This window comes from Rhamphochromis sp. 'chilingali' (assembly GCF_963969265.1).
Source record: "Rhamphochromis sp. 'chilingali' genome assembly, chromosome: 13".
NCBI classification, from domain to species: Eukaryota; Metazoa; Chordata; class Actinopteri; order Cichliformes; family Cichlidae; genus Rhamphochromis; species Rhamphochromis sp. 'chilingali'.
This window is the reverse complement of record NC_137940.1, coordinates 27184787-27202352: the sequence shown is the minus strand read 5'-3', so window position 1 is coordinate 27202352 and position 17566 is coordinate 27184787. Positions and strand designations below refer to the sequence as shown.

General features: G+C 39.6%; 2 protein-coding genes across 5 annotated transcripts; both read right to left on the bottom strand.

Moving 5' to 3' along the window:
* Nucleotides 1–1116: 1116 nt before the first annotated feature.
* On the bottom strand, nucleotides 1117–5263 carry LOC308408929 (protein sidekick-2-like). Of its 3 annotated transcripts, XM_080901410.1 has the most exons (14): nucleotides 5091–5263; nucleotides 4645–4983; nucleotides 4362–4490; nucleotides 4099–4266; nucleotides 3911–3981; nucleotides 3591–3837; nucleotides 3416–3499; nucleotides 3040–3324; nucleotides 2767–2895; nucleotides 2507–2671; nucleotides 2105–2148; nucleotides 1899–2001; nucleotides 1793–1823; nucleotides 1118–1716 (listed from the first exon to the last, which is right to left on the bottom strand). In XM_080901410.1, the coding sequence occupies exons 1-14, from the start codon at nucleotides 5152–5154 to the stop codon at nucleotides 1659–1661; spliced, it is 1917 nt and encodes a 638-aa protein (XP_080757536.1). In that variant the 5' UTR covers nucleotides 5155–5263; the 3' UTR covers nucleotides 1118–1658. The 3 variants fall into 3 exon arrangements, with proteins under 3 accessions (XP_080757538.1, XP_080757536.1, XP_080757537.1); XM_080901412.1 differs by lacking the exon at nucleotides 3416–3499 and having other exon boundaries at nucleotides 1117–1716; nucleotides 3040–3174; XM_080901411.1 differs by lacking the exon at nucleotides 3416–3499.
* Nucleotides 5264–10219: 4956 nt separating this feature from the next.
* On the bottom strand, nucleotides 10220–15876 carry LOC308409086 (hepatitis A virus cellular receptor 2 homolog). Of its 2 annotated transcripts, none has more exons than XM_080901617.1 (6): nucleotides 12730–15876; nucleotides 12253–12588; nucleotides 12109–12165; nucleotides 11939–12027; nucleotides 10962–11049; nucleotides 10220–10812 (listed from the first exon to the last, which is right to left on the bottom strand). In XM_080901617.1, the coding sequence occupies exons 1-6, from the start codon at nucleotides 12770–12772 to the stop codon at nucleotides 10727–10729; spliced, it is 699 nt and encodes a 232-aa protein (XP_080757743.1). In that variant the 5' UTR covers nucleotides 12773–15876; the 3' UTR covers nucleotides 10220–10726. The 2 variants fall into 2 exon arrangements, with proteins under 2 accessions (XP_080757743.1, XP_080757744.1); XM_080901618.1 differs by having other exon boundaries at nucleotides 11939–12018.
* Nucleotides 15877–17566: the final 1690 nt, after the last annotated feature.

The window sequence follows — 17566 nt, the reverse complement described above, 5'->3', positions numbered from 1 at the left end:
GTGGAGGTGGCTGGGAGGTAAATTGGTTTTTGGCTGTGTGGCCAATCAAAGGGACCTCATCAAAGTCATCGAACCAGCGTTTCCTACAACCTTCCTTGCCTGTTTTCGTCTGTTTGTGTAAGTGCCACACAGTTTAATCAGAGGGACTTGAGAACAGAGAGTAAGATGGATGAAAGAAGAAAAGGATGCGGAAGTTTGGAGGAAAGCACCAGGACAGGAACGGGCGCCGATATTTGTGTAAGCGAAGCCAGATTGAAGAGGCAGAGGAAAGTGGAAAAACGGCAGCAGAAGTGAGGGGTCCCGAGACGAGAGGAAGTCCAGAAAGGAGGGATGTGGTGGAGCTTTGTTTACAGGCCAGGGTCACAAAGTATACTGTGACTTTGTGCGTCAGCAGCTCTGAGTTTGTGATGGGTTACCACAGAAAAGCAATAATCAAGCAATATTTACACCACTGTAGAGAATTAGTCCATTTCTCAGGAAGTCAGTTTGTGAAGTTAAAAACAACAATTCTTCCATCTGTGGTTTAGTCGTAGGACATTTTAAAGAGATATAAACAAGCAGAAACAGGAAGTGGAAGTCGTTTAAAAAAATGTAAAAAAAAAAACATCCATGCGTGCACACACAAACATTGATCACTACTGTGCCATGTGGTCCCCGCTGAGACACATGGCTTAGGTATCCCCCCTTGTGATCCCCCATTAGTCTGAGACTCCCTCTCAGGCAGCTGCCTCAAAGCTCCACGGAGGTATCAGATCTCCTCCTCTTCCTCTTCTCCTTAATTAGGACTATTAAGAGATTTACAGGACAGATGGGTGGAAATCCAGCTGGCTGCAGCGCCAGCCGCTGAGGACGGCTCTGCTGATGGCGACGTGAGAGCTCAGTGAGAGCGGTACATCAGCTTACCAGTGAAACTCTGGTGCCCTCTGGTGGTTAGAGATGGTTGTTGAGTTTTGAATGATTTCAATAAAGAAGCAGCTCTAACATTTCATTTATAATTATATAAAGTGGTAAAATGTAACTTTTAATTAATTTGTGGGGAGTTTTTTTTTTCACTGAAGAGATTTAAGCAAAAGCAGCCATTACAATTCACTTTTAAGTCCAGCAGGTTTTTTTTTATTAAAAAAAAAAAGTTGTGATTGCACGCATTTGTGGTTTTAACTGATGATTTATAGAGCACACTTTAAACAAATGCATTCAGCACAGCTTGTGGCTAAGTGTTAATTTATTCTGTGATTGTTAAATAAACACACTGTGGTTTACACCGTGAAATAAAATACATGCAGAAGGACAAACACTGTAAAAGTTTCACAAAAACAATAGCAGAGCTGTCGTGCGTTCCCATTACATGCAAAACTAAAACTAACAAACAAAAAAACTGATGATTCGATGATGACTGTAGAAACGCAACCACACACACAAACAGAAGCTGCTTTATAAAAACCAGAGTCCCCCTTTTTGTAAGCTTATTTAATGAGTGTTTTCTTTTGGTTAGTTGTAATCAGCCCGACATGTCGGTGACGTTTTAGCAGATTAGTCATCTTTCCTCTGTGACAGACAAAAATATACATCTTTTTTTTTTTTGCAAATGTGAAATTTAAAAGTACTTTTTGTCTTGGTTAGTTCTATGATCCTTCCACAGCCCAAATTAACTCTGTGTTTTACAGCTCGTGTAGTGACTCGCAGTCTGTGTAGCGTACTTCTCCATTACCCAGCCAGCTGCAGACGAGAAAAAGTGACAGTTTTAAGCAGATCATTTCTCAAGTTGAACGTGGCGTGCGCCGCAAACACTTACATGCCCAGGGTGCCTTTTTTCTGTTTTAGTCCTGTGAAGAGAGAGCATACAGTTCAGGGGAGGAAGCTGGGTTTCTATAAGGAGCAACGCTGCTAAGCACACTTACGGCGAAGCTGCCACGTGGTTAATATGGCGCCTGTTACCACCAAGAGGCCCACCGCTACAAAGATGCCTATCAGGTGATGACTAGGACTGTTCAAAGGGCTTGCCTAGCAGAAAGGAGTACCATAAAGCTGATCTGCTCAATCAAGTGAACTATTTAGCATTATGTGTAGTTGTTTGATTTTTCTATGGTAGCATCCAAATACTTACAGTATATGGCATCATGCTGGTAATGAGTATGTCCTTCTCATGACCTACAATGCACAACCACAAAGGAAATGAGCTAGGAGGAAGTCCAGCAAATGTTGTGTTCGGCAAAACAGCTTAACACGCAGAAACAACGAGTGCAACTAAACAGGCCCACTGTGAAGCAGCTTCCTGATGTTGGAGGAACTACAATAAACTGCAATAATAAAATTGTCGCTCGTTTAAATTTTGGGGCAAGATAATAGAATATGAACAAAAATCCCTTCTTCTGCCTTGACACGAGGAAACAATTTCCCGTTCATTAATGAACCACAGCATATGGGAAAAGCAGCCCTGTTCTGCCTGATGAACTGCACAAACACACAACTACAGGAGCAATAATACATTTTTTAATGAAAATAACACCTGCTTCCCCAGTGGTGATCGTGAGGACATTGCTGGCTGCACTGGTGGCCTGGCTGTTCTTGGCAAACATGCGGACGTTGTATGTCGAGGGATTCATCTCTATTATTGTGGCCTCCGTCTCATGGGCTCCAAAGTCCACAGCGTTCTTTGTGTAATCCCAGGAAGCTGAAAGGAAAATATTTAACTTAATATCACAGAGTGATATGAGGATTAACAGTGTATATTTAGCTTTAGAGCTTGTATTAAAGTGAAGTTTTTACCATTCACTGCTTTGTACTCGAGGAAATACCCGGTGATGGGGCTGTCACCTTCGGAACTAATATTCCAAAAAAGGGAAAACGAATTGCTGTCCACCTTCTTTAACTCGATCACTGGGGGATCCGGGGGCACTAGAAGATATTTAACAAGTAAAAGAAGTTTTTATCTTTTCAAGCGTTTGATTTCTGGTTTTAGTATGAGAGTTATGTCTGGGAACCATTATTTTCAGAAACTAAATCAGGGGTGGAAACAAATGTTCCCTTTAAATGTTTTACCTCCTGAGATACTGGCAGTGCTTTGCTCCCAAACTGTGGCGGCATAAAAAGTTATTGCGATTGTTGAAGGTGATGGGGTTGCTGAAGTTGATGGGGTTGTTGAAGTTGATGGGGTTGCTGAAGTTGTTGAGGTTGCTGAAGTTGATGGGGTTGCTGAAGTTGATGGGGTTGTTGAAGTTGATGGGGTTGCTGAAGTTGATGGGGTTGTTGAAGTTGTTGAAGTTGCTGAAGTCGATGGGGTTGCTGAAGTCGATGGGGTTGCTGAGGTTGCAGAAGTTGCGTAAACTTGAAGTAGAGTAAAAGAAGAAGCAATTCCAGTAAGTCATTTCTCAAAAAATAATTGAGGAAAAAGTTACACTTGCTCGATAACACGTACCCGAGGAAAAATGTAGCCGCATTGTGGCAGCAGTGGAAGAAGGCAAAGTAGTTACTGTTGTTGTTGTTGTTGTTGTTTTAGGAACTTTAAATAAAATGCATGAAATCAAACTGACATTAAAAAAATATGACAAAAAATAGTTTTTAGTCATATTTTGTCATTTTTAAAAACTTACTCTCATCCAGAGTTGAGCAGAGAGGTGCATTTGAAGCTGGTCCGACCCCGGCGATTGTTTTGGCCTGTATGAGCACGCCGTACATGGTAGAAGGCTTCAGGTTAACAAGAGTGACGGTCTCTTGTTCACGCGTGGCCGCCACAGTTAAATACTGCCACCGTTTAAACTGTTTGGCCACGGGGTCATACTCTCTGTAGTTAATGTTGTAACCCCGCAGAACGCCGTTTCTCAGCTCAGTCCTCGGAGGCTAGTCGAGAGAAAAGAGTTAGTCTACTATGTCCAGTCACAAGCCCGGAAACAGTGCTGAACTGTGACTTTACCTTCCAGGTTACTTTGATGCTGCTGGAACTGAGGGCCACAAGCTGCATATCCAGGGGCGGGCCCTCTGGTGCTGCAGGGAAAACAAATTTTAAAGGGAGCAACCACCAAAAATGTGAATTTGTTTTTACATTCTAGATCATTATATTTATCATAAAAATACTAACACATAAATGATGCTGAAACAAACCTGCTTCTTTTGCAGTGATAGTGAGAACGTTGCTGGTTTCACTCATCCCAACGCTGTTGATGGCGAACACGCGAAGGTTGTAGGTCTTGGATGGACTCAAATCCACCAAAGTCACGTGAGTCAGTGAAGGATCGTGCAGCTCGGTGGTTTTTTTTGTTTCCCAGGGTGCTGTGCAGCACAAATCCATAGATTCTGACTTTAAAATAACTTTTGAAATATCTCAAAATCTGTCATGGATACTGGGTCGGTTTTCTTGTGCTTACTCTGTTTGTTTTTTATATCAACCCTGTAAGCTGTAATGGGACGGCCGCCGTCGAACACAGGACTCCAGCGAATAGTGACGGTCCTTTCCTTCACCTCTCTTGCCTCGATTCTCAGTGGATTCGGTGGAACTAAAAGGTAAGGGAAAAAACTAAATATGAGCTTATACAATGCTGAAATAATGAGATGACTAATCAGTTACCAGACAAAAACTGAAACTACCCCAAAAAAAAAGATTTTTAACTAAACATGCTGCTTATTTTATTAAATTTGTCTTTGCCTCACCTGCATTCACTTTCAGAGTCACGTGATGTTTCTGGTCATTGAACCAGCCTGGTATTTCCACACGACAGCCGTACACGCCAGAGTCCTGCTCCTCGGCGTGCCTGATGGTCAGAGACACATCACCCTGGCCAAGATTGCCCATGAGCAGGTAACGTTCTGACAACCTGCTGATCACTGACGTCCCATCTGTCTTTAGCACCTCGTTGGCACAGCCGCTGTTAGGTATGGTTCCCTTGCCCCAGCATGCAGAAAGCCTGCCGTAATACTTTGCATCATAGCTGCATTTTAAAATAGCATCTGTTCCCACCGTGACTGTTACAGTTTCTGCAGACACGAAACCTGAAAAGGCATTGAGATTTTTTTTTACATTTTTTAAATGGAAAAAATACATTAATTAGTCACTGCACAGCTAAATCAAATGCAAATCATATGCATGGCTGTCTTACCTGCAAGAAAACAAAAGAGAAGGTTGCAATACACAGCAAGGTGTTTGCTGGCCAAAATAATCATTTTACCTTCTTCTCTCTAAATCAAAGGACAGATTGGTTGACCTGCTAAACACCACTAAACGAAACCCAGGGTGGTTTCAGCTCTCAAATATTTCCAGATCACATGATGCTTCCTTGATAAGCACACACAAACAACTTCTGCTGGTAGAAGAGGAATGTAGAAAGGAGCTGTTTCCTTTTTTGTGGTTTTGGTTCCTTTTACTAGAAGGGGCAAACTGTTTCCTTTTTGATGATTAGACAGACACAGAATCAAGGTTATCAAAATGACGAATTCATTCCCAGTGTTGGTTCCCAGCTTCTGTAGCAGTGGTAGGGATAGAGCATTAACTATTCAAAATATCCTCCCTGCATCTCGGAGACTAATGCTTTAAATTGTTACTAATAATTTATTCCAGCAGGAAATATTCAAAGTAACTTCAAAACATGCTATTTACTCATCAGCACAAGGCATTTAAAGAGATACAATGCACTTTGGTCCACTGAAATCAAATATTTATTGTGTCCTCAAATTTAACGCATTAAATACATTTTTTTAATGTAAAAAGAAGGAGAGACTGGTTTAACCAAAGGCCATTGAACTGGTTTCTTTGAGTGCTGAGTAAACGTTTGGGCATGGTGGCTGTTTAGTAACCCAGCAAAGAACTTCCTCTCTGATAAGAACCCAAGACACATGCGGTTTTCTGCCATTTTTTAAAAAAGCTAGTAGATTATTTTTTTTTATCATGTTTCTTTAGAGGATTGAAAGGCAAACTTTTTTTTGTACATGCAGTACCTTAAGTGAGTGAGCAAACGAAATTAATTAAAATAATCATTAATTATACAGTACTATACAGTAATGTGCAAACATCTTAAACATTACTGTATTAGCATATCTTATGTCTTAATAATTTATTTGGGACATTGGTAATTTGTGCATCAGTTGTTGTTTTTTTTAATATAATGAAATGCAGCATATAAGGCAAAACAGTATATTTTTTAAAAAAAACTTGAAGGTCAATATTTATTCTTCAACACAGTCAGCTTTCTGCTAATTTCTTTAAGTAGTCTTCAGGAATGCTTCTCCTGACTTTTTAAAGGACAATCAAAGCTCATCTTTGGATTTTTGCTGCCTTATTCTGTCAAAATGATCCCACGCTGCTTCAATAATGCTGATGTGCGGCCTCTGTGGAGGCCAATCCATGACTGACAGTTTCAAATGAGTGTTTTTGTCTAAGCTTTGGTATTGGCGATGTGTTTGAGATCATTTTCATGCTGAAAAATCAAACTGTTGTCAGTCAGACAATAACATGATGGTTTTGCATGGCGGATGAGGAAGACAGTCTGGCCTTTGAAACAAAATATAAAAGAATAAGGGGTGGCTCAAGACCTTTGCACAGTATTGTTTGTACCATCACATTTCGCGTTTATCTCTGCGTGAAATTCCAAACTAGAAGGATTTCTGATAAACTATTCTTAACAAATTTTTTTCGCTTGTTTTTTTTTAAAAGATAAAATGGAAAGAGACATAAAATGGAATTCATGGAAAGAGCAGTGAAACAATGTGGTTAGCTGGAAACCAGACGCTCACTGCTACAAGGGCTTCTACCCACGTAGTACAGAACCCAGCTACTCACCTATCAGGCTGCCCTCGTACAGTTAACATTTATGAGAAACAGGGTGAAACAAAGTGTGACAGTGTAACCTTGGTGCCGCTTGTGTCGTCTTCTTGTGACCTCACTGAAAACTTTTTTTTGTTTTCCAGGGGATCGGAAACAGTTACTTTCACTCTTAATTTCTTCTATTTAGCTTATATTACCACTGGGGGGGTTTATAGAGAGAGGAACTAAAAGCAAAAGAGAAGCAACTTTCTTTTAATGAATTGACGTGAAAATCTGTGTAATGGTTTTTACAGTCAATATCTCAGAGCAAGCAAAAATGTTGCTCTGAGATATTGTTATTAAAGAGACATTTGATTACAGACTAGTATGTTGTAAAACAGTGAAGCCCTTGTGTTAAAAAAATACAGCAACAAAGTATACATTGGTAAGATTACAGTGACCTTGGTTATTTTTTGTTCATTAATATTTTGGCATTAGATCCAGTAGGTGGCATTGTGTTACTAATATAACAGCAGCCTTTTTTCAAGCCATACAAGTGCATTTTCTGCCATCAAATAACAGCAAAACAATGGATTTATCATTCATTTATGTGAACAGCATTAGTGCTCAGACACAAACAACACGTTTTCACATTTTATTTTAGTCTGAGAATGGCGGCCCCTATTCTGAACATGGTATATTTTCTTTCATACTGATTAGTGGGGGTCAAAAGGTTTCTCTTCAAATAAATAAAGTCAACAAATATCTTAGCAGCAAAAAAAAAAAATCTGCACATCTTTGTTCTTCAAAGGAAAATGTTTGCTGAGATGAATTCTTTGAGACAAGTATTACTTCTGTTTAGAATTGAGAGATCAGGAAAAACACATTTTATATGAACTATTTCAGAATTCATTTAGAACAAACAGGTAATAAAATCCCCCAATATTAACTCTGTAACTAGGAGACAAAAAAGGATGACCCAGTCTCAGTGGCTTTAACGTTGTAACCTGTTATCAATTTAACTGTTAAACCTATATCATTTTTCTCGGTAAACCCTACAGACAGTTGTGTGGGGAAAATCCCAGCAGATCGTCACTTTCTGAATTGCTCAGACCACCAGCAACCATGCCAGGTTGAAATTCACGTATTCACCTTCCTTCCCCATTCTGATGCTCGCTCTCAGTTTCAACTTCAAAAGGTCGTCTCAACAGTGTCTTCATGCCTAAATGCACTGAGCTGCTGCCATGTGATTGATTAAACTGATATTTGTGTTACCTAATAAAGTGGTCAGCGTGTGTAAATACCACATACTATGTTTCATTCATAAATATGAAAATAATACCTAGTTCAGCCACATCTGAAAAATCTTGCTTCAACTATATTTTGAGCTGCCTTGCTCCTTTACTACAGTGAAAAACACAACCACTGTTTCTCCTGCAGGAATAGAGGGCAGGTGTTGACTTTACTGATGCCCACAAAGTGCTGGGAAAACATTTTGTCTCAGCTAGACCATCTTCCATCTAAAAAAGGCGTGTTAAATATTTATTATGCCCAAAGGTGGGTTTAATCAATATTCACATTTTGTTATTTGTGGATAATGAAAGTTGGGCAGCATCACTTGGATGTTGCATCATGGCTCTACAATCAACTGGAGTTAACTAACGAGTTTATTTTGGTACAAAAGGGAACCTTCATACCTTTCAAGTCTAAATGAAACTTGTAGAAGTACATTCGTAGTTTCCAACACATGCTTACAGTAAGCGTGTGCTGCCTAAAACAGTTGTTTTAGGCAGCACACGCTCCATCTATTAAACACTCTCATTACGTTAACTCCCCTGTTAAACAAGACAGAACTGAGCACAGTGTGATTTCAGTGTTAAAATATTTCCAAACTGCATGGTGCTGTTTTTAGTTTAAGCGCCTAACAACTCATTTTTCTTCTCGCTAAAGCGGAACAGAGCTGCTTCTGTTTTTGTTGCATTGGTTCCCCATCCAAAATCCAGCATTATTTCAATGAAATGTGCAGAAATCTGAACCGAACCGATCGATCATTTCTTGTGTGGTTCAATTAACACAGGAGGTGCCACAGGTGCAGAATCCCCTTCTCATATTTTCTTTGTTTATCTGTTCATGACATGCTGATCTGGATAGGAAGACAAATCTAAACAATTTCACATTTTTTGCTCATTGGCAAAGATATACGCAAAATAAAACTTCAAAAAACACTCATAATTTTTGGTTTACCAGAAATGATGACTGATGATTTCCGAGCACTACAGAAAACAAAAACACTATTTCACTCAAGGGCTCTGGACTCTTTGCTTATTTCTCAGACTGCTGAGCAAACATTTGGTTCTGCTGGATATTAAGTAACTCAGCACAGTACTTCCTCTTTGATCACTTCCAAAAAAAAATGTGTCATTACAACAACAAACTGTAGTAATATTGAGTGCTTTTATACAGTCAACCTTCAGTTAATGAGAAATTAGATCTGATAGGGAGTTGATTTTTCATGTGCTGCAGCCTGCAGTTGCTTCAAGCTGGTTGAACGGAGTGATAAGAAAATAATGATATCCCACAGTGTCACTTGCAACATAACCACATCGCCTTTTCCCATCTCAGCTTTGTTGTGCGTTCATGGTGCAGATGTGAGTATCTAACTAGTGCTGCAGAACAGAAGCGAGCACAAATGAAACATTTTCGAGGGGTGGCTCATTTCAAATGTAACTTTTCATACATGCAGTTTGCATCAGTGTGTCTTTTTAGCCAATGTACAGTTGCTGTACTTCCCAGGGAGAGATGAACATAGAAAGTTCAAGATGTAAGAAAACATAAGATTTTTTTTTTTTAAATGGTAAGGACTGTTCATGTTTGATAAACTGGTGAATTCAGGCTATTTCATTTTAGATTTTCATTTGCGATATTGGATCTGAACATGATTGTGTTTCATAAGTTGTCATTTTACTTATCGTGATGCAGCGTGCGAAACAAATTACATAATAATAATGTTGTGGTATTCAAAGTTCAGCACTGGACAGGCAACAAACTGTGACAGACATCATTGTATGTCAAAAAAACATAAACAATGCTGTTCAGCCACCCACAAGCGTAAGGTCGACGTTGCCAAATCCCACTTTACCCCCTGTGTGTGAGGTCACCTGTATTAAATCTATATGTTTTATTATTTGTTCTATTTTAAAGACATTTTATAGCATTTTTGTATTTGTTTTGATTGATGTCATGTGTACGGGATTGTCCAGTAAACACTGGACTTTTTAAGTTAAAGCCTCATGGCTCTGTGTGGTGCATTTGAGTCCTGTACTGGCTTTTACTGGTTGGCACAATGTATACATATTTTTCAGTCCCACGTGTGTTGCTAAGAACTAAACAAGGAAAAACATTATTCAGGTTTTTGTTTAATTAGTTTTGGATTCCAGAGAAAAGCAGTTATGTTTCAACATAAAGGAGAATGAGGTAGAGGTAATTACATTTATTCAGTTTGCTGATACAGTGTAACAGAACATGCACAAGACTTTTTAAATGACTCAGACACAAGACTTAGAGAGAAATAAATAAATAAACCATAAGCAATTAGTCTTGTCATGTAAAGGTTCTTTCTCAAATCATCTTCCATTTTTACATTATTCAGTGGTTAAAAAAAAGCTTATATAACATATAGTACAGTACATATTTTTCACATCACTAAATAGCTGTTTCACAGTTCATTTGAGTCATGTCATAAGAAGGTTTTTTCAATTATAGCTGAGAGGTGTATACTGAGATAATAGTGCAGTTATACCTAACAAACTTGTTTTTCACATTTGCTTATTATTGCTCAGTAGGGCCAGTAGGTGGCATTGTGTCTGCAAGTGTTGACAAGCCAACGACTCTTCTAGGTAGTAAGAAAGAAAATAATTAATCTTTAGGTTATTTTTGCAATTTGTGAAACAATTGCACCCTTTTCTGTGAGATCTTTGTGGGGGGTTTTCAACAGCATTAAGTCATTGCGATGCTCTCATAAATATTCTCAGCAGTTACGGAGTTGTGATGTTTCAGTGCCTCCTTCATCAGGAACATCCTTCCTAGATTGAAGAAATGCACATATGAAGATACTCAGTAAGAAGGAAAGCCCGCTCTGTGACTTCCGCTGTTTGATAGACGCCCACTTTTAATGTTGAATTAATCAGGAATGGGAGATGACTCACAAACGATAATCTATTTCCATACTTACGGAAAATAAAGCAGAGGATTATGATTATGGTGAGCAATAAAAGACCTGCCATCCTGCCAATATTCCCAATGCTCGAGAAGAAAATCACCTGCGATGAAAAATAAACCTTATCGTGAGGTCAATTATAATGGCCATATAATTTTAAATCTGTTACATAAATAATGTTAAATAATGAGAATATTCCTGCACTTTTTTTTTACACTCATTTTTTGAATCATGTTTCTAAGTGTCTCACATCAATCTTGAGACAAAATGTTAATTTAAGGAAATCCAAATGTCCTAAATATCGTAATAAATAAGTAAATAAAAAGACAAAACTACAAGTTAGTGTCATTTCTTCTCTAGCTGCTAGACGAAAAATCTAAAGGAAAATAAACGCCACAGGTTTCCTGTTTTCATCCATGAGTCATACCGTGCTGTAAAACATTTCATTATCTGAGTTAACTCTGTTCTTGCTTCTCTTTACTGTCTTCCCCTGAAAATCAGACTCTATTTTAAACCTTCATTAATAATACATAAAGCTCCACATGGACCGGCTCCTGCGTCTATAGCAGAGCTGCTGCAACCTTATAACGTCAATCGGCCTCTCCGATCATCTGATCGCTAAACTCTTCCACGCTTTTATTTTAACTCCACAGGTGATCACAATTTAGAGGTTGTGATGCCAAAAACATTAGAACAGCCTTTGTCAGCTCATGAAGTCAATCTGTGCTTTACTTCAAACAGCTGTTTTTCTTCACACTTTCTCCTGTTGTATTTGGCTATTGTTTACATCTGATGTGTTTATGTAAGTGTGGATGTAGGAATGACTGTAAGACCATATGTCGAGTCTGTCTATGCACACTGGAACATATATGCTTGTTTTTAATGTGTGATTTTAGTAAAACTACGAAGCACTTTGTAAGTGTGCTATAAAAATAGGAATTGATGTATTATAACACACAGCTTTCTCCTGATTTAAATAAAAAGTCAAATACCTGCTCTGTTTCACTTTGAACTGCGTCCATTTGTTGGTGACCAACTTCCACGCTTTCAGATGCCGACGCTGTCAGTATTTCTGTAGCATCTGAAATAGTTAGTTGGTATAATCTATAAGATACAATTTATGTTAAAAAGTTAACATATTTATTTGTAGGTGTTTGCTTACCTGTTGTTCCAGCAGTAGATATTATGTCGTTCTGTGTAACAGGTTGTTCTACAGCAGCTATGAAAAACAAAACAGACCAATTTTTTTCAACTAAAAAACATCAATGATTTTGTGATCAACACTAAAGCTTTTCATGAGCGTTACCTTCTTCTATGATCAGTTCAATGTTGACCTTATGGTCATTAAACCACCCAGGAATCTCAATCCTGCAGCCATATACCCCAGCATCTTCCGTCTGAGCATTGAGGATGGTCAGCGACAGATCTCCATTTGTCACTCGGCCCAACAGCTGGTACCTGGAGGACCTTCTGTTAGACACAGCCTCACCGGTGGAGGAAAGGATGGTGTTGGAACATTTGGACGTGGGCACCCTGTCTTTTCCCCAACAAAAACTCAGGACTCCATGGGTTTTGGTGTCATACCTACATGTCAACGTGACATTGTGCCCAACGAGGCCAGTGACTCTGGTGCTGAAGGACACTGTGAAGGAACAGCAATAGATGATACAGATTACATTTGTAACCCCGATTTGAAGCCCACTACTGCACCCACACACACTCCTACACCAACAAGCACACTACATATAGTCTGAAACAATAAAAGCACCAAATATCGACTTACCTCGGATCAGGATCCAGAGGCAAAAGCAAAACAGACCACGCATGTGTAGGCTATTCTTAACAATGTCCTCAAGCGAGGATGTAATGAGCTTCTCCCTCACCACACGTACTGTTTTATCAAATACTGGAGGTTTCACTTCTCTTTTTAAAAATGAAGAAGGAAATTACGGCTGTCTTGTCTACATTTGGACTTGAATTCTTGTGATACGCAATGAGCCCACTGGGAAAAATGTATGTCTCATCTGTTGTTATGAAGTAATCCAGAGTTTATCATTGTACATATAAACCTCAACTCTCGCATGTAAAAGAAAAGGGGGACAAAAGGCTGGAAATGTTATATTCTGTAATATAAACAGATTGTGCGTTCCTCCATTTATTTATTAGGGGACACTTTAAATGTTAAAGATCGATGACACACACAGATAAACAGGAAACATGACTAAGTGTCACATCTGTCACTAACAGCTATGAGCCTGTTTTCCTGATTTATCTATAGATTGTCACATGAAATGGTGAGACTCTGGCCATCTGAATTCCTTCACGCTGCTTGCGTACAGATTTTTCAGGAGACTTATTAAAGTTTATGTTCAGCGGTAAAATTGGCGAAGAAAGAAAACAGTGGAAGGACACTCAAAATTGTTTTTGTAATTTGTCTGGGATGAGTTGTTCTCTTCTGGCCCTGCGGCTGACAATTTAAAAGGGCTCAGCTTGTTCCTGAGATGACTTTCAAAAACGTCCTTTTTGTGAGATTTTTACAGTTACTCAGTGCACCCACGTCACTTTGGCCCTGTCATCTTCCTGGTGCTTTTACTTTAATTACATCAACCACAGTTGCCACTCATTACAATAAGGATCAGAATTACATTATTGTATGCAAACAAGTGTTATGATGCAAAAAACAAAAAACAACAACAACAACAATGGTGCAGGACTATGCAAGATTTAGAGCATAAATAATAGCTGCATCTATATAAACATTAATATAAATACATACTGTAAGAATACTAACTACCTACAGATATTACAATAGATCAAGCACTCTACACATCAATTCAATTCAATTCAATAAAACTTTACTGATCCTGAAGGTTGACCCCGAAGGAAATTGGGTTAAGGCTGCCGACCTTTGCCAGCGCCGACTTACCCTTCTGACCGTACATACATTACACAAACATCACATGGGGAAGACAGGTCAGAGAGGTATAACAATGGAAAATGCACCACATGAGGAAAGATAAGGAGAAAAAAAATAACTCCCCCCAGACTGAGCTCCAACAGGGAGATCAGTTTGAGAACAGAAAAAAAAAACACCTCTGCACAAAGCACATGAAAAAACTCTTAATACACCAAAGAAACACATGACAAGCAACAGGGGTGGGTAAAGGGGTGAGAGACAGCCGATTTAGACAGTACATCCGGACCTGCGTGCGCTGGTCTCCTTGATCCACCGTCAGCATCGGAAGGGAATAAGCGTCTAAGGCGTTTGGAAAGGGAGGGGGGATGAGTGTGTGCATATCAGTGTATATGTATGTGTGTGCGTGTCCAGAGTTCAGCTGAGACAGTGTCCTTCGCCCTGCTAGGCTAAGTAAACAGTCTTCCAGCCAACCCAGGTGGCCTTGCATGGAATTTGAAGAAACAGACTAAAAACAGTCGTTATCAGGGTGTTTTTTGTTCGGCTCCAGCCTTGCAACCGCAGCTGGTGCCAAGAGGGTATCCGCATGAAGTGATGGTGCTTTTTACTTTAGAGCGAACAACTCATATGAATTTCAAAGCTGTTCTAACAGTCCAACACTGGTCTCTCAATCTCCCGTTGGAGAGCCGCGAGCTTTCTATGATGTTATCCAAACTTACGTTCCGTGATGTTGTCATTCTTTTTGCTCAAAGAGCAGGTTCTGAGAACTCACGACCGCAGTGCACTTCCCCAAGATGTGATCGAATTTGCGCTCAAAGATGTTATTCGAGCGAGCCCCTCCAGATGTAATCCAGTTTTTCACTCAGAGGTCTTGTTCTGAGTATTCACGGCAGCCGTGCGTTCTCCAAGATCTTCTCCGTGCTGCACTCAATGAGCCCATTTTGAGAAACTCACGCCTCGTCCCATCATTTCAATCCCAGCGGGCAGCCTTGTGAGGGTTTGAACAGCCGGTTCCGCTTCCTTAATTCTTCGATAAGCCAGGGCCAAGCCAGCTCCGATCCGCCAGAACCCTGTTATCATGGTTCCGAATAGGTAGATATCTTCAGGAGTCAGGCTCACCCGAGCCCAGACTTCTCGTTGAGAAGGGGTGTCAATTGCATTCAGAGACCAGTTGATCAAATCCACAATTCTCTTTTAGGTTTTAGAGAACAGACTGTGAGAGAGTGTTCCAGGGAAAAGTAATACAAAAAACACGAGACTAGACAAGGACATAAGAGGCTAAGCAGGGAAGCTAAGGGAGAGGAGGAGGAGGAGAGGAGAAAAGTGCGACCGCCTTCATCAAGAGCAAGAGCAGAAAATCAGCTGGTTACCCTTTATATCTAAAAACACTTCGCTGTTTATAAAGGTCCAAAAGGTTCAGGATGATCCTCAAAGTGGCTAAGAGACCTGAAACAATACACACTGTTCCCTTTTGTTTTGTTGTTTTGCACATCTCAAAAGAATGAGCGTTATTTTGAAGAAGCTCTTTACTCCCAGTTGCTTTCTGTTCCTATTTCTTATTCCACTGCTTTCCAAACAATACACGCGCTGCTTTTACAAGCTGTCCAGTTATAGTCTTATTTAACATACTTCACACTTTACAGAACAGAGACACATTTGTCTCATCCATCCATCATAGTACGGTATTGGGCTGATGTGTTTGACTCCGTTCTCTGTGTCTGGTCTCGGATTGATTGGACAGGCAGCTTCTCAGTGAGCGCACCTGTGGTTCATTGATCTCATCAGCAGCTGATATTTCTCAACATCAGGACTCCGACGGACTGTCTGTCATCTCCAAGTCGTAAACAGGCTCACTCTTGTTTATTCCTACTGATATCTGTATGTGTACTAAACCTGATGATCCTGTGTTTGTTCCAGTGTATCTCTGCAGATGAAAGGGACCTCAAGACTTACCTGAGCAACCTACCTGCCTTCTTTGGGTTTAACACTCTCCTTAGGAATTCTCTTCCAGGACACTCTCCATCTCCAACTGTTTTAACTGTGTGCCTGTCTGAGTTGGGTCTTGTTTAAGAGTCATGTTGCCTAGTTGCCTCGCCTGGCCTTCAAACACTTTGTCTGCTAACATTTGTCCAATTTAGAGTTGAAGGTGGATTTTGTTTTACAACTATTTTTTCTTTTGAATTTAAGGTGAAAATGACATGAGAAGCAAGGAAAGCACAATGGTATTTATACACAATGCCACAGCAACACATTTTAGTGCATGCAGGTCCATATGCACTTTACAATATGTGTGTTTGGTAAAAAGTCGCCATTATAAAAACATAACTAATGGAAAGGAAGTGTTGTGTGCACATAATGACAAGAGTCTAAGAAAAATATTTTATTTTTGCCTGTCTTGCGATGCCCTCCACTCACCTCTGACAGGCCTGTCTCCACCTCCACTTTTCAACACTGTCAGCTACCACCGAGCTGCTCGAGCGCTCTATAGATCACTGTCCTCCCTCTGTGATGTCCTGTGTTTTGTCATTTCATGAAGCCACTAAACACTTCTCATATTTTCATATTAACAGCAGACCTAATGAGACTGGAATCTTTTCACTGACAAAGAGTGTGATGGGAGAGTTTAAAGCAAGCATGTCTCTGAGAAATTTAATTTCTCTAAATTGAATCAGCAAAAAATGTCTGAAGGAAACATAATTGCATCCAGGGTTTCTATCAGTTTAATGAGAGTCTATTGTTAATATGTGCACCTGGCAAATTTAATTTCAGGGTTTGTTTAGGGTTTTTTTTTTTATTCTTTTTTTAATCTATTTTCATGTGGTGACTGCAGAATGATGCGATTTTGTCATGGTAGCGTTTGCCCTTTGTATTACAGTTTCACAGAAAAGAGGAACCAGACAGAGGACCTCTGTGGCAAAGGTAGTCCAAAACAATCTTTAACCAAACAGCCCGTGGTCATGCACAAGTAGGCAGTCAGGGAGGACAAACAAATCAAGCAGGGAACAGGTGACAGGCAAATTTCCGATGGCAGACAAAGGTCATACACAGGGAGAAATCACCAGAGACACAAACATTGAATACTGCAAAACATCTGAAAAGCTGCCTGGCGAAGAAAATTGACAAGTGGTAGGTGAAGACAGGGGTAACGGGTGTAGTACATTAAAAACAGGTGATGTGAAGTGAAGTGCCAAAAACTACATTACAGAATTAAAAGCATGTCTAACAGCCAGTTTGGTCTCTGTGGATAACTTTTCCCCTCATGACAAGAATCTGTAAATATCAACACTTCACAACTGGAATCCTTTAGGCCACACTTCTACTACTTCAAGTCCATTACTTAAACCAGACCTTTCACTACGTATGTGTGTTTGTGTCAAGAGTCAAATTTTACAATTTTATTTTTCTGTCCCTTAGCACCAAAAAGTAGATATGTGCATATGTGTGTACGCACTCATACAGTTTATTTAATGCAACTTGCCGAATAACCTCAAAAGCATTAGCTGACAACTTAACTCTCCACCCTTTCATCCATATATGGTAACTTCTGTCTCCACAAAAAAACAACAAAAATGCAGATTCCAAAACAAGTGTTATAGGGTGATATCACAGAGTCTACATCCCTCTTTGATACTGCTTGTTTCATTTCATTTCCACTTTTTGTCCAGGACCATGTACAAAAAATAAAAATAAATATAAAAATAAAAAA

What these genes read in the sequence shown, in the direction of transcription:
- LOC308408929 (XM_080901410.1), bottom strand. Translation starts at nt 5,154, where the DNA reads ATGATTATTTTGGCCAGCAAACACCTTGCTGTGTATTGCAACCTTCTC. An exon ending in TCTCTTTTGTTTTCTTGCAG is followed by an intron (nt 4,984 to 5,090) that starts GTAAGACAGCCA and finishes ATGCCTTTTCAG; the next exon opens with GTTTCGTGTCTGCAGAAACT. An exon ending in AACCACGTGGCAGCTTCGCC is followed by an intron (nt 1,824 to 1,898) that starts GTAAGTGTGCTT and finishes CTCTCTTCACAG; the next exon opens with GACTAAAACAGAAAAAAGGC.
- LOC308409086 (XM_080901617.1), bottom strand. Translation starts at nt 12,772, where the DNA reads ATGCGTGGTCTGTTTTGCTTTTGCCTCTGGATCCTGATCCGAG. An exon ending in ATCTACTGCTGGAACAACAG is followed by an intron (nt 12,028 to 12,108) that starts GTAAGCAAACAC and finishes TAACTATTTCAG; the next exon opens with ATGCTACAGAAATACTGACA. An exon ending in TTCAAAGTGAAACAGAGCAG is followed by an intron (nt 11,050 to 11,938) that starts GTATTTGACTTT and finishes TTTTCATCGCAG; the next exon opens with GTGATTTTCTTCTCGAGCAT.